The sequence below is a fragment of the Oncorhynchus gorbuscha genome, linkage group LG05 (assembly GCF_021184085.1).
Source record: "Oncorhynchus gorbuscha isolate QuinsamMale2020 ecotype Even-year linkage group LG05, OgorEven_v1.0, whole genome shotgun sequence".
NCBI classification, from domain to species: Eukaryota; Metazoa; Chordata; class Actinopteri; order Salmoniformes; family Salmonidae; genus Oncorhynchus; species Oncorhynchus gorbuscha.
The window spans coordinates 19,583,753-19,598,196 of NC_060177.1; the positions used below are offsets into that span (position 1 = coordinate 19,583,753).

The window sequence follows — 14,444 nt, forward strand, 5'->3', positions numbered from 1 at the left end:
AGTAACCTCAGCAGTGGCACTTGCAAGTAGAAGCATATGGCTGTGAAATGGCATAGCTTTGTTAATTTAGCAGACACAACACTCTTATTTCCCAACCCCTTATCACTGTCAAGACACACCTATTTTATAGTAAAAACATGAAGTAATATAACCGAATACAATATAACAATATTTTTCCAAATAAAAACATTTCCAACGTGAAGTAATGCACATCTCACTTCTAGAACAGTTATTCTCAAAAAGTGATCATTTGAAAAGGGGCTCAATTTGGCGAGTTGAAAGTCTTCTTTTTGATATACTGTATAGATGTTCAAATTGGTTTATTCTGTCTGCTCTTTGGAATTTTCTAAATGGATAAACAATTCCACATTGAACACTGCAAGGTGAATTATGACATCTGTTTGGTAAGTAGCCTTATGCTCAATGATTCTAATGAAAATACGCTCTGTCTTTATCAAACTAATGTTTTTGCATATTTTCAGTGTGGAACCTGTGTAGCCTAGGCTAGTCAATTCTAAACGGCACGAGCAGTTCGCAAAGTAGCCTAAGCGGAAAATAGACAGGATGCAATTATTCCAAAACTGCAGCTTGTTGTTGGAACACATCTTTTTCCTACTTCAATCAACCAGTCCATTTTGAATTTGTGATTAAACTGTCATCATTTGGCATGGAATGTAGCTTGTGTATCTTATCAGTTTGATCCGTTTTTACAGGTATTTATTTCTGTAGCCTTAACAGGACCTTGTGTTCACAACTGCGCACTCAGCCCGTGTGTGTGGAGGGAGCACTCAGCCCGCGTGTGTGGAGGGAGCATTCAGCCCGTGTGTGTGGAGGGAGCACTCAGCCCGTGTGTGTGGAGGGAGCACTCAGCCCACGTGTGTGGAGGGAGCACTCAGCCCACGTGTGTGGAGGGAGCACTCAGCCCGCGTGTGTGGAGGGAGCACTGAGCCCGTGTGTGTGGAGGGAGCACTGAGCCCGTGTGTGTGGAGGGAGCACTGAGCCCGTGTGTGTGGAGGGAGCACTCAGCCCGCATGTGTGGAGGGAGCACTGAGCGAGTGTGTGTGGAGGGAGCACTGAACCCGCGTGTGTGGAGGGAGCACTCAGTCCGCGTGTGTGGAGGGAGCACTCAGCCCACGTGTGTGGAGGGAGCACTGAGCCCGCGTGTGTGGAGGGAGCACTCAGTCCGCGTGTGTGGAGGGAGCACTCAGCCCACGTGTGTGGAGGGAGCACTGAGCCCGCGTGTGTGGAGGGAGCACTCGGCCCGTGTGTGTGGAGGGAGCACTGAGCCCGCGTGTGTGGAGGGAGCACTCAGCCCGCGTGTGTGGAGGGAGCAGTCAGCCCGTGTGTGTGGAGGGAGCACTCAGCCCGCGTGTGTGGAGGGAGCACTCAGCCCGTGTGTGCGGAGGGAGCGGTCACAACGCAATTGAGTGAGACAAGGAGGGAAAAGGGAATTTAGGGAGAAGAACAGTGTGATGCTTGGCTTCTTTTTTGTTGTTGTAGCTCCCTTCAGTAACCACGAGCTCAACCGTTCCTTGATTTTAACTGGCGGCTTTATTCTGTAGTTTTAGTCAGAATTATCACCTTCCGTGAGAACTATAAAGTAAATGAAAAATACAGTTAAGCACACTCTTACAACCTTATCTTACGAGTGACTTATTAGCTTGGTATAACTCTGAAGTGCTTACATACATAACAGTTTAACCGGCGTTATAACAGGTTCAGATTAACACATGAATAAAGGAACAAATACCTCATTGGCTGCTTATTACAAAAGGGAGGAAATCAAACTTCACACTTATTATTCCTGGCATGAATTCACACTTCATCCTAACATACTCTTCAACGTTTATGAACTACTCCCGATGACATGAAAACTTAGCTAACGCAGCGCAGGATTGCCTTCCCTCCAAAGGTGTGTTGCTACAATAACGATCCCCGTTACAACAGTATTAGCTACGTAGTTCCGCTTGTATTATCATTTCCCCCGCACAGCGGACACATAAACAATTCAAACAAAAGACAACGAGATATCCTGTAAGTCTAACTGTCAGTTACACTCCCACCAATCACCGGTGATTTCTGTGAAAGAGGTCTGCAGGTTTCTTGATCGGCTTCCAGGAGGGTGACTGTCTTATGGATGGGCCTCTCCAGATAGGTGGGTTTGGTGATGCATTTACCTCCCTCATCTAGGGTTGAGTCGCTGATCAGTAACTTGAATCTTCTCACCCGGCCATCCTGTCCCGGGTACACTTCTGTAACCTTTGCCAATTTCCACTGGTTGCGTGGTGCAGTATCATCTTGCAAAATGACAATGTCATTAATCCTTGTGTTTCTTCTGTCCTGTCTGACTCCATTTCCGTCTGTGTTGGAGGTTTAATTGTTCTGAGGTATGAGCACTCCATAACCTGAGGTACTAGCGTCGGAGAAGTGATGGAGCTCATAACTCTGCACCTCCTTGAAACTTGATGGCAAGTAGCTTCGTTGGATCCTTACTTCAGACAAGTTTTGTAGACCTTGGAGCCAGAATTCCCACTGGGAACTTAGGTCATCTGGAAGGGGGTCATCCCAGTCGATTTTGTCACGACACATCCGCTGCAAGATCTGCTTCCCCACCAGGACAAAGGGTGCCACAAACCCAAGTAGATCATATACAGAGGCTACTGTAGACAACACTCCTCTTCTTGTGAGTGGGCGTTCCTTGACAACTACTCTAAACTGGAACTCGTCTGATGCGACACACCACAGTAAACCAAGCGCTCTCTCCATGTGTGGTTCACCCAGAGCCATATCCAGGTCTTTGGCACCCTTGGCACGTTCTTCCTTGGGAATTGTGGCTATAACTTCCTTGCTGTTAGAGATAAACTTGTGCAACCGAAGTTTGCCGATGCTGCAAAGCTCTCTTGCTTCTTTCCCCAGCTGGGCCGCTTCAGCTTCAGACGATACGCTCGTCAACCCATCATCAACATAAAAGTTCCTTTCTATGAACTGGATAGACTTCTCGCTGAAGCTTCCTTGTCCTTCGGCAGCAAGATGTTTGAGACCATAGTTGGCGCAACCAGGAGATGAAGCTGCGCCGAACAAGTGGACCATCATACGATACGCTGAGGGTTGAGACTCTAGATCTCCGTTCTCCCACCAAAGGAACCGTAGATAATCTTGGTCTTCTGCTTTCACATGAAACTGGTGGAACATGCACTCTACGTCACACATGATTGCAACTGGACCCTTACGAAAACGACAAAGGACGCCCAGCAATGTGTTTGTCACCTCTGAACCGGTAAGATGATCATTCAAGGACGTCTCTCGAAACTTAGCTGAGCAGTCAAAGACGACTCGTATCTTCCCAGGCTTTTGTGGGTGATAAACTCCATGGTGCGGGATGTACCATGCTGGATGCTTGTTAATTTCCTCTTTAGAGACCTTCTCAGCATCTCCACAAGCTATAGTCTCTTCCATGAATGCTGTGTAGTCCTTGTAGTACTGCTTGTCTCTCCTTAGCCTCCTTTCCAGGCACTTGAGTCGGTGAACTGCACATGTTTTATTGTTCGGCAGATTGGGTCTTTCTTCCTTAAACGGCAGCGGCATCTCATAATGTCCATTGTCCTTGCGTCTGATGCCCTCTTTCATTTTCTTCAGGAACCGGATATCCTCTTGAGATATGAGGTCCTCTTCTGCAGCTCTCTCGTTGAAGTCAGATTCAAGCGTCTTGATAATGTCCAGTGTTGTGATTACCTCTCTTACATGTGTTCTACAAACATGGTGTACTTGATTTGTGAGGTTGGAAGAAGATTGAAGGCTTGGCATCACCTGTCTAACGATAACCCGATGACTCACTCCAATAGGGTCGCCATAGTCGATACATGGATTTCCATAGCCGACTATGCTCCAGCCAAGATCTGTTCTCTGAGCAAAAGGCTGATTTCCCTTACCAGACACAATTTCTCTTGGAAGGAGAGCCTGGGAGCAGTTGTAGCCAATTAAGAGACCGACATCACAGCTCTGTTGAGGAGCAATCTCCTCTGCAATGTGTTCAAGATGAGACCATGCTCTTGCAGTCTCTGGAGTAGGAATATGATCTCTGTTTGCAGGAATAAACTCTCTCGAGTAGGTCGTTGGCAGAGGGATTTTCTTCTCCAAGTAAAACCCTCTAACCTGCAAACCAGACAGCTTCTGGCAGGGCACAGTGGTATTTCTTGAAGCCATTGTAGAGAGTTTCAGTTGGACTGGCTCCTTCCTTGTATTGAGAGCCTTTGTTGTCTCTTCAAGGATAAAAGTGGTGTCACTCTGGGTGTCAAGAAGTGCATACACAAGAACTTCACGATCTGGCTCACTTGTGGTTGACACCCATACTGGAATGATTGTGGAGGTGTGAGTGTTAATGTCCCTTACGACTCTGTTAGATATGGCCTCACTTGACGCTCTTGTCCCCTTATCTCGTGGGGGCTCTGTCTTCCTATCCCTTAACCTTTCTTTACTACGATCTTCGTGCAGGCAGGATGGATGCCTCCTCTGACACGTGTCGCAGGTGTTCCTGTTATCACAATCTTTCGATCGATGCCCAGGCCTTAAACAGCCAAAGCACAATTTATTCTCTTGAACAAACTTCTGTCGCTCTGCGGCGGGCTTATCCATGAACTTCCAGCATTTGTGGAGACTGTGACCTGACTTCTCACAGAAGACACAACTAGTAACAGTATCTTTCTCATCAGAGTTAGTTGCTAATACCCTTGCTCCGGGGTTTTGAATCCTTGGCGTCTTAAGTTTCCCATCTTCACTTGGTTTCAAAGCATGAAGGGATGTTACAGGATTGCAAGCAATCTTGGCTTCTCTCGTGAGAAACTTCACAAACTGACTGAAGCTAGGAAAGATCTCCGTTTCTTCTAAGATGTCTGTGACCTTTCTATTCCATCTTGAAGTTAGCCAATCTGGAAGTTTAGCGAGGATCTTTTGGTTTTCATTACAGTCATTAAGCACCTCCAGGCCCTTATTCTGAGACATAGCAGCTTCACAGCTGCGAAGAAAGTCTACAAGGTCTCTAAGTTCAAGACTGTCCTTGGATCCTATCGTAGGCCATGCATTGAGCTTATCTCTGAAAGACTTGGCGATGAAGAATTTGTTTCCGTACCTTTCTTCAAGAATGGTCCAAGCAGCATGGTAGGCTGATTCTGTTCCTAACATAAAGTAACTTTCGATGGCTTTCTTGGCAGGCCCACCGACATATTTTCTTAAGTAATATATCTTCTCAGTTGTTGGTATGTTCTTCCTGTCTATCAGAGTCTGAAAAGAGACCTTCCAGTCAGTGTACGAGAGAGGCTCTCCATTGAATGTTACTGGTTCTGGTATGGGGAGGCGGCTTTCACTGATTGATTCCGCTAGTAACCTGAACATGGTCTTGGTGCCATCTTCTTGCTGTGTGCTTGTCACAACATGTTGTGGTGAGAGACTGTGAAATGAGCCACGTCTGTGCGTGACTTCTTTCACAGATTTGCAGTTAGAGAGTAGTTCTCTCTTTTCGTCCTCTGAGTTTTCATCTTGCTCATACACTTGCATTCGCGCCTTGGCAGCATTTAGTTTCTTGAGCACTTCTAGGCGCTCTAACTCTCTACGCTTGTCTTCTAGTGTCCTTCGTCTGGCAGCATTTTCTACCTCTAACTTGACTCGCAGCCTAGCTTCTTCTAAGCTGCGTTTCACAGCCTCAGCTTCTTGCTCCGCTGTCCTCTTCTTATCTTCATCTTCGAGTCGCTGAAGCTCTTCTAGTTGGCGTTCTTGCTTAACCATTACTTCTAAAGCTGCTTGATTAGCAGCAACTTCCGCCGCAGCCTCTTGTCTCTTGACAGATGACACGCTTGAGCGTCTGGAGTTGACCTTTGAGTTGCTTTGAGACTGGGAGGAAGCACTTGAGGGCTGATAGTTGAGACTTGACTTATGTGAGAGTTCAGACATGCACAAGGAATTGCTGTCCTTCCAGTGCAACTCTATCTGGTTACTTTGACCTTCTTCCCTGCCTTTTAAATGACACCTTACAGTCTTGATAATAGACATTGTAACTGCTTCACAAGTATCAACTCTGCGTCGTATATCGTTGTCGGGAATGTCGATTTGACGCAAATTTACGTAGACAAGGTTTAGCTCTGTAGAGGTATGGCTAATCTTGTTTAAGAGGTCTTCTAGTAGGTCTTCAGAGCAACAGCCTGTCAGTGACAGTTTTGCTTCCTTTACCAGAGCCTTCCACTTCTCATAGCTGACCCTGAAACGATGTTCGAGCTGTCTCCACCTTTCGTCGCGCAGTTCTCTGCCCTTTTCAGTTAACCTGCGGACCCTCTCACCTTTTCGTGGCTCTTGTTGTGCTATCTCATTAGCAGCCTCTGTATCATCATTCACTGGCCGAAGTGACTCCACACCAGTCTGGGCCTCTTCCTGCTGTTCTGTTTGTTCTGATGAAGGCTCAAAGTTTGCGAGGTGTTGCTGCAGCTGCTCAACTTGACCCACCCCATCTCTATCACCTTTAGTGAAACTACCTCTTTCTGACATTCTAAATCAAGTCAAATCAATTCTAGCTAAGGTTTGGATAAGTGAGTAGGTAATTTATACTCTAATTCACTGTAATTTAAAACTCAGTACGTGGTATAAACATGTATAATGCTTGTAACAAAGGCTTGAACAAACACCTTACCAAACAATTACACTATTAACTTACATGTGAATATATAATTAATAGGTGTACGCTGACCCTTAATGTTTGTGACTATATATATATTTTTAGTAAGTATCAAATAATATTTTTCAGTAATACACATACCAGTGATACATTAAGATAGAAAGAGCAAATGCATAATACCAGAGTATTTATGAAATAGACAACTATCTCCAGTCCTTACGAATTGTAATCTTAAAGTCTCTTATTAGCTGTTCACAAGGCTAGGACCACCTTCAAACACCTTGACTTGTACTTGCGTGTCTGACTTTCCTGTTAGTCTTGACCTTATGTTGCCTCACGATGCTTCCTTATGTGGAGATTTTCTTCTTAGTTTGCAGGTAGGTGCAAAACTCTTATCTGGCAGATGACAGGGTCTACCAGGATTTGGGAATCTTGTAGACGTTTTACAGCTGGATGTGATTCTTCTTTCTCTCTTGCTCGTGAAGAGCATTGAGTTCTCACTGTAGCTCCCTTCAGTAACCACGAGCTCAACCGTTCCTTGATTTTAACTGGCGGCTTTATTCTGTAGTTTTAGTCAGAATTATCACCTTCCGTGAGAACTATAAAGTAAATGAAAAATACAGTTAAGCACACTCTTACAACCTTATCTTACGAGTGACTTATTAGCTTGGTATAACTCTGAAGTGCTTACATACATAACAGTTTAACCGGCGTTATAACAGGTTCAGATTAACACATGAATAAAGGAACAAATACCTCATTGGCTGCTTATTACAAAAGGGAGGAAATCAAACTTCACACTTATTATTCCTGGCATGAATTCACACTTCATCCTAACATACTCTTCAACGTTTATGAACTACTCCCGATGACATGAAAACTTAGCTAACGCAGCGCAGGATTGCCTTCCCTCCAAAGGTGTGTTGCTACAATAACGATCCCCGTTACAACAGTATTAGCTACGTAGTTCCGCTTGTATTATCATTTCCCCCGCACAGCGGACACATAAACAATTCAAACAAAAGACAACGAGATATCCTGTAAGTCTAACTGTCAGTTACAGTTGTGCCCAGCTAATGCACATGTACAACTGGAACACTAGAGTCAAAGCAAATTAACGTCTTCATGACAAAATTTCATTTGCACATTCGGGCAGCCATAAAAGCACATTCCACCAAATAGTTTTACAGTATTTGAAGATTGTTTAAAGATTGAGCTTTGACGTCCGTTCGCGTTCTCAAGTACTCGATTACTCATGCCCATTCCTAGTATAGAAATTATAATTATTCACAGCTTCATCATAAATCTTACAAATCCAAGCCTAAACCTATAGCCCTTACTTTCACCCCTTTTCAAAATCCTAATCCTAATACCAGCCTAATGGCAAGACCATTTCAATCCTCTAGGCCTAAAGCTCTGGGTTTAAACAATAAGAATAGTCATAGGCGGCAGGGTAGCCTAGTGGTTAGAGCATTGGACTAGTAACTGAAAGGTTGCAAGTTCAAGTCCCCGAGCTGACAAGGTACAGAATCTGTTGTTCTGCCCTTGAACAGGCAGTTAACCCACTGTTCCTAGGCTGTCTTTGAAAATATGAATTTGTTCTTAATGGACTTGCCTAGTAAAATAAAGGTAAAACAATATATATATATCCCACCTTGCTGAGGGACCTCTCTTTGCACTTCCGAGTCCCGACTGTGTGGAGACGCAATAAATAGGGAAAGAGGAAATTCATTTACGTGCATGACTTTAATTACCCAGGTGTATCCAATTTGTCCAAGCTAGAATTCTACAGTCTGGCTGCTCCTGTTATGTTGGCAATGGTGGATTTTCCCTCTTCGGGTAACATAGCGAATGTTTCTGAATAACGGAAAATTAGATAACACTTCTTCTATTACCAGAATTATATTACTGTAATTCTTTTTCACCCTCCACTTGCAATTAAAATACCTTGGCACAGTGACCAAGTGATGTAAAACATCTGACAGCACATTAAAGCAGTGTGACTAACAGTACACATGAGATATATTTATCAAAACAGACGGAGAGTTTAATTCTGTGTCCTACTGTAACACACACTTTCTGTCACAGCGGTGGAGCCTAATGGAGGGAGCCAAATTAGACCATTAGTAGCATGTCGAATAGCACCTTGCATTTTCCAAAGTCTGCTGCAACATGTGCAAAAACATTAAATAAACACTAACAGGGCATATGCAAAGCACTGTTGGCCACCAGCATAGATAAAACCCAAGTTTAAAAATGATTGGGTCCCTCAATGAACAGCTAAGCAGCTTACAGAATCCCCAGTTCAATAGCTTGAGAAAGAGCTCAACAATAGGCCATGCTAATAAAATGACTTGTTCTGCTAACACAACCGGAGTGTCTGACCTTTTGAACTCGTGGTCAGGGCTGTCACACACGCACGCACGCACGCACGCACGCACACACACACACACACACACACACACACACACACACACACACACACACACACACACACACACACACACACACACACACACACACACACACACACACACACACACACACACACACACACACACACGCATGCATGATCCGACGTGTGTGTGTTCAGACAGCAGTCATTTGCTGACATGGCTATGCTACTTGACATAGTAACGACAGGTGTGTGTGTTCAGACAAAGGTGGTTTGAAATGTGGCTTGAAATATCAGATTCCATGTGCTTTTTAGATGTTCAGACTGCAGGAAAAAGAACAGATTCAAATCAGATATGGAAAATTGGCTTTGAGTCACTTCAAACTGCCAATGTGAACAAAGGACTTAGACCTTTCTTCCATACAGAATCTTTCCAGAACCTTGATATCCTTCGTATGCTCTTACGGACGGACCTCTTCAATTCAAACCACACGTTTTCATTGGGATTCAAGTCCGGAGACTGACATGGTCATTGCAAAATATTGATTTTGTGGTCAAATAACAATTCATTTGTGTATTTTGATGTGTGCTTGGGGTTATTGTCTTGCTGGACGATTCCCTTGCGGCCAAGTTGCAGCCTCCTGGCAGAGGCAACCAGGTTTCTGGATAAAATGTCCTTGTACTGGGTAAGCTTCATGATGCCTTTGACCTTAACAAGGGCCCCAGGACCAGTGGAAACAAAATAGCCCCATAACGTTAAAGATCCTCCAACTTATTATACGGTAGGGATGAGGTACGCTTTATATACAAGAGTATGTGGTCACCACTTAAAATGAGAGAATTCACCTATTTCAGCCACACCCGTTGCTGACAGTTGTATAAAATCGAGCACACAGACATGCAAAATGGCAGTAGAATGGCCTTACTGAAGAGCTCAATAAGGCACCGTCTGCCCTGCTAGAGCTGTGAAGTGGAAATGTCTAGGAGCAACAACGGCTCAGCCCCGAAGTGGTAGGCCACACGAGCTCACAGAATGGGACTGCCAACCGTCCTCGGTTGCAACACTCACTACTGAGTTCCAAACTGCCTCTGGAAGCAATGTCAGCACAAGAACTGTTCGTCAGGAGCTTCATGAAATTGGTTTCCATGGCTGAGCAGCCAAACACAAGTCTAAGATCACCATGTGCAATTGCCAGGCGTCGGCTGGAGTGTGGTAAAGCTTGCCGGTCCTGAGCTACAGGCAGTTAGATTTGGGTATGTCATTTTTGAAGAAAATTGAAAGAAAGGGTCGGATCCATAGAAATGTCTGTTATTAATAAATCAGGAAATCAGATTATACGTGTCCATTAAAATCCTTTATAAATCCACTTCACAATGGCCTATCAACTTGAAAATGTTAGGGTCATCAAAGTCAAATTCAGTCCAAATTTGTCTGTGGACTCATCACAATAATCCCTAAAGAGTTTGAGAAAATAACATTGATACATTGAAAGATGGCCACACTATACCAGTAGATGCATATTAGCACATATGCAAATTTTCTTCTTGTGAACCATAGGACCAAATGACACCAAATTTGGAAGGAAAGCAAAGGGATATGTTCAAAAGATGACTGAGTTATTGGCAAATCCATAATCAGATTTTACCATTTAAATGTCACCGCTGTCATGGACATCCCTAAGATGAACCTCACTGAGTTTGGTATTGACATATCAGAAAACAAAGTATTAACAACTAACTATTTGCATATGTAACGCTACTGTTCAAAATCATGAATCAGAAGTCAGATTCACTCCAGATTTTGTAGTTGGACACATGATTGCACATAAAGGTTGATAGTTCCTACATGATAGAGTGCTTGCTTTGTTATCCAACTGATCTTTGTCATCCTGTGAACCCCATTTATCGTGGCTCTTTTTTGACTCATCTTTATCAAGGGTGCCAATAATTATGGACCTGGCTGTATATGTCATGTGTGAATTCTAAATTTATGCATTTGTTTATTTCTCTCTCTCTGTCTGTCTGTCTGTGTGTGTGTGTGTGTGTGTGTGTGTGTGTGTGTGTGTGTGTGTGTGTGTGTGTGTGTGTGTGTGTGTGTGTGTGTGTGTGTGTGTGTGTGTGTGTGTGTGTGTGTGTGTGTGTGTGTGTGTGTGTGTGTGTGTGTGTGTGTGTGTGTGTGTGTGTGTGTGTGTGTGTGCGTGTTGGCACCTTTGGGTGTGTATAATTTCTCAGAGCATGGAAAGTGACTCACCAGGCTGTTCTGGAAGATCCCAGCATAGGCCAAGAGGCAAAGAGAGGGGGAGAGATGGAGGGGGAAAGCAAAATAATGAGGAGAATGGGGTGATGATTATAGAAGGAATTGATGCTATGGTCAAATAGCTAGGTGACAGAAAATAGTAAGGAAAGATAGCAAGAGGACAAACAATACAGATTCATTTTCTAAATGTTTTTTATGTCACTTTCACAAAATGTTCAAATCAAATCAAAGTTTATTGGTCACGTGCACTGAATACAACAGGTGTAGTAGACCTTACAGTGAAATGCCTACTTACAGGCTCTAACCAATAGTTCAAAAAAGGTATTAGGTGAACAATAGGTAAGTAAAGAAATAAAAGCAACAGAAAAAAGACAGTGAAAAACAGTAGCGTGGCTATAACAGTAGCGTGGCTATAACAGTAGCAAGGCTATATACAGACCTCCGGTTAGTCAGGCTGATTGAGGTAGTATGTAGGTATGGTTAAAGTGACTATGCATATATGATGATCAGAGAGTAGCAGTAGCGTAAAAGAGTGGTTGGTGGGTGGTGGGTGGCGGGACACAATGCAGGAGCACTGGTCGGTCGGGCCAATTGAGGGAGTATAATAAACAAAGAGTAGAAGCAGTGTAAAAGAGGGGTTGGGGGAGGCACACAATGCAGATAGTCCGAGTAGTCATTTTATTACCTGTTCAGGCTTGGGGGTAATAACTGTTGAGGAGCCTTTTTGTCCTAGACTTGGCACTCCGGTACCGCTTGCCATACGGTAGTAGAGAGAACAGTCTATGACTGGGGTGGCAAAGGGTGGCTACTTTGAAAAATGTGAAATATAAAATATATTTTGATTTGTTTAACCCTTTTTTGGTTACTACATGATTCCATACATGTTATTTCATAGTTTTGTATGTAGAAAATTGTAAAAATAAAGAAAATCCCTGAAATAAGTAGGTGTGTCCAAACTTTTGACTGGTACTGTACATGTGCCCAAAATTCTAAAAACCTGTTTTTGTTTCATCATTATTGTCAGATGTGTGCATGCTGGTAGCGAAGTCAAGTGCAGGAGAACAGAGATTTGTGAACTGTCACGTTCTGACCTTAGTTATTTTATTATGTCTTTGTTTTAGTATGGCCAGGGCGTGAGTTGGGTGGGTTGTCTATGTTCCTTTTTCTATGTTTTGGGATTTATGTGTTTGGCCTGGTATGGTTCTCAATCAGAGGCAGCTGTTTATCGTTGTCCCTGATTGAGAACCATACTTAGGTAGCCTGGTTTCACTTTTGAGTTGTGGGTGATTATTTTCCGTGTCAGTGTTGGTGCCACACGGGACTGTTTGGGTTTGATTACTTCACGTTTATTGTTTTGTTCAGTGTTCATTACTTTCTTAAAAACATGTACACATACCACGCTGCGCTTTGGTCCTCACCTTCTTCCACCACAGACGATCGCTACAGAACCACCCACCAAGAAAGGACCAAGCAGAGTGGTGACGAGAGGCAGAGATACCTGGAGAACTGGACTTGGGAGGAGATCCTGGACGGCAAAGGACCCTGGGCACAGGCTGGGGAATATCGCCTCCCCGAGGCAGAGCTGGAGGCAGCGAAAGCTGAGAGGCGGCGGTATGAGGAGGCAGCTGGAAGCCCAAGAGGCAGCCCCAAAAATGTCTTGGGGGGGGCACACAGGGAGTGTGGCTAAGTCAGGTAGGAGACCTGCGCCAACTCCCCGTGCTTACCGTGGAGAGAGAGGGACCGGGCAGGCACCGTGTTATGCCGTGAGGCGCACGGTGTCCCCGGTGCGCAGGCATAGCTCGGTGCGTTACAGCGCAGTGCCTCGTATCGGCCGTGCTAGAGTGGGCATCGAGCCAGGTGCCATGAAGCCGGCTCAGAGCATCTGGTCTCCAGTGCGTCTCCTCGGGCCAGGGTACATGGCACCAGCCCTACGCATGGTGTCCCCGGTTCACCAGCACAGCCCAGTGCGGGCTATACCACCTCGCCGCACTGGCCTGGCTACGGGGAGCATTCAGCTGCGGTTGGGTCCTCACCTTATTCAACCACAGACGATCGCTACATGAACAGGCGCACACATTATTTAGGCAAATGTGCAAAACGCGCCAAAACAGTCACAAGAATTATGTTTAAGAATAAAAATCTTTGGCTTGTTTTTTTCCGTGTTATTTTTCACAGTCTGGCGTGTCAACAATACACACGTAACACAAACAATCTTACACAAAGACATGATGTGGAACAGAGGAATAAATACATGTAGATTGATTGGGGAATGAAAAACAGGTGTGCAGGGAACAAGACAAAACAAATGGATACATGAAAAATGGAGCGGAGATGGCTAGAAAGCCGGTGACGCCGAACGCCGCCCCAACAAGGAGAGGAGCCGACTTCGGCAGAAGACGTGACAATTATGGAGTACTGTGTGTAGATTGACGAGGGGAACGGACGCTAACCAGAGCATAACGGACCTATTTATTTTTTGCCCCCGGATTCCCACCACAAACAGAACATTCTTCAGCTGGATCTTCACAACTAGCTATCGAGCTAAACAGCAACCCTGGTTGATTACTCCTGGCTAGCGTTTCCACCCACGTAGCTTGAAGCTAGCCCGGCCAGAGCTCCTAGCATACTCCTGGGCTACAATACCTTGACTACGACCGGTCTATCGATGTCACCGCATGAAGAGGAATAAACAGACTCACCCCATCGCAACGTCCTCCAAAGGCTAACTCACTAGCCCTCGCTATCACCTTGCTTGCTAACTCGGCATGCTAACTGCTAGCTTGTTTAGCTTGTTTAGCCCAGAACACACCCAAGAACCTCCAGAAGCTTACCAGCTAGCTACAAGCTATTTAGCTACCAGCTAGCTAGCTACAAGCTATTTAGCTACCAGCTAGCTAGCTACAAGCTACTTAGTCATTGTTAGTTTTCTTAACCTGGATAACACTCGCCAGCCCAGCCCCCCTGCCCCATCCACCGCTGCCCCTGGACTCTGATCACTTGGCTACATAGCTGATGCACGCTGGACTGTCCATTAATCACGGTACTCCATTCTGCTTGTTTGTTTTATCTGTCGGCCCCGTTGCCTAGTCAATGCCATTTTACCTGCTGTTTTTATGCTAGCCGATTAGCTGTTG

At 44.8% G+C, this 14,444-nt stretch overlaps 2 protein-coding genes across 3 annotated transcripts in view; both read right to left on the reverse strand.

Annotated features, from left to right (window-relative positions):
* The window catches only part of LOC124035629 (synaptotagmin-7-like), a 134,061-nt gene that overhangs the window by 90,703 nt on the left and 28,914 nt on the right, over nucleotides 1–14,444 (reverse strand). The gene's annotated exons all lie outside the window — the stretch shown is intronic.
* LOC124035628 lies at nucleotides 1,932–7,434 on the reverse strand. 2 transcript variants are annotated; one of them, XM_046349175.1, is made up of 3 exons: nucleotides 7,415–7,434; nucleotides 3,485–7,257; nucleotides 1,932–3,376 (listed from the first exon to the last, which is right to left on the reverse strand). In XM_046349175.1, exons 2-3 carry the CDS (start codon nucleotides 6,529–6,531, stop codon nucleotides 2,374–2,376), a joined length of 4,050 nt encoding a protein of 1,349 aa, XP_046205131.1. In that variant the 5' UTR covers nucleotides 6,532–7,257; nucleotides 7,415–7,434; the 3' UTR covers nucleotides 1,932–2,373. The 2 variants fall into 2 exon arrangements, with proteins under 2 accessions (XP_046205131.1, XP_046205130.1); XM_046349174.1 differs by having other exon boundaries at nucleotides 1,932–7,257.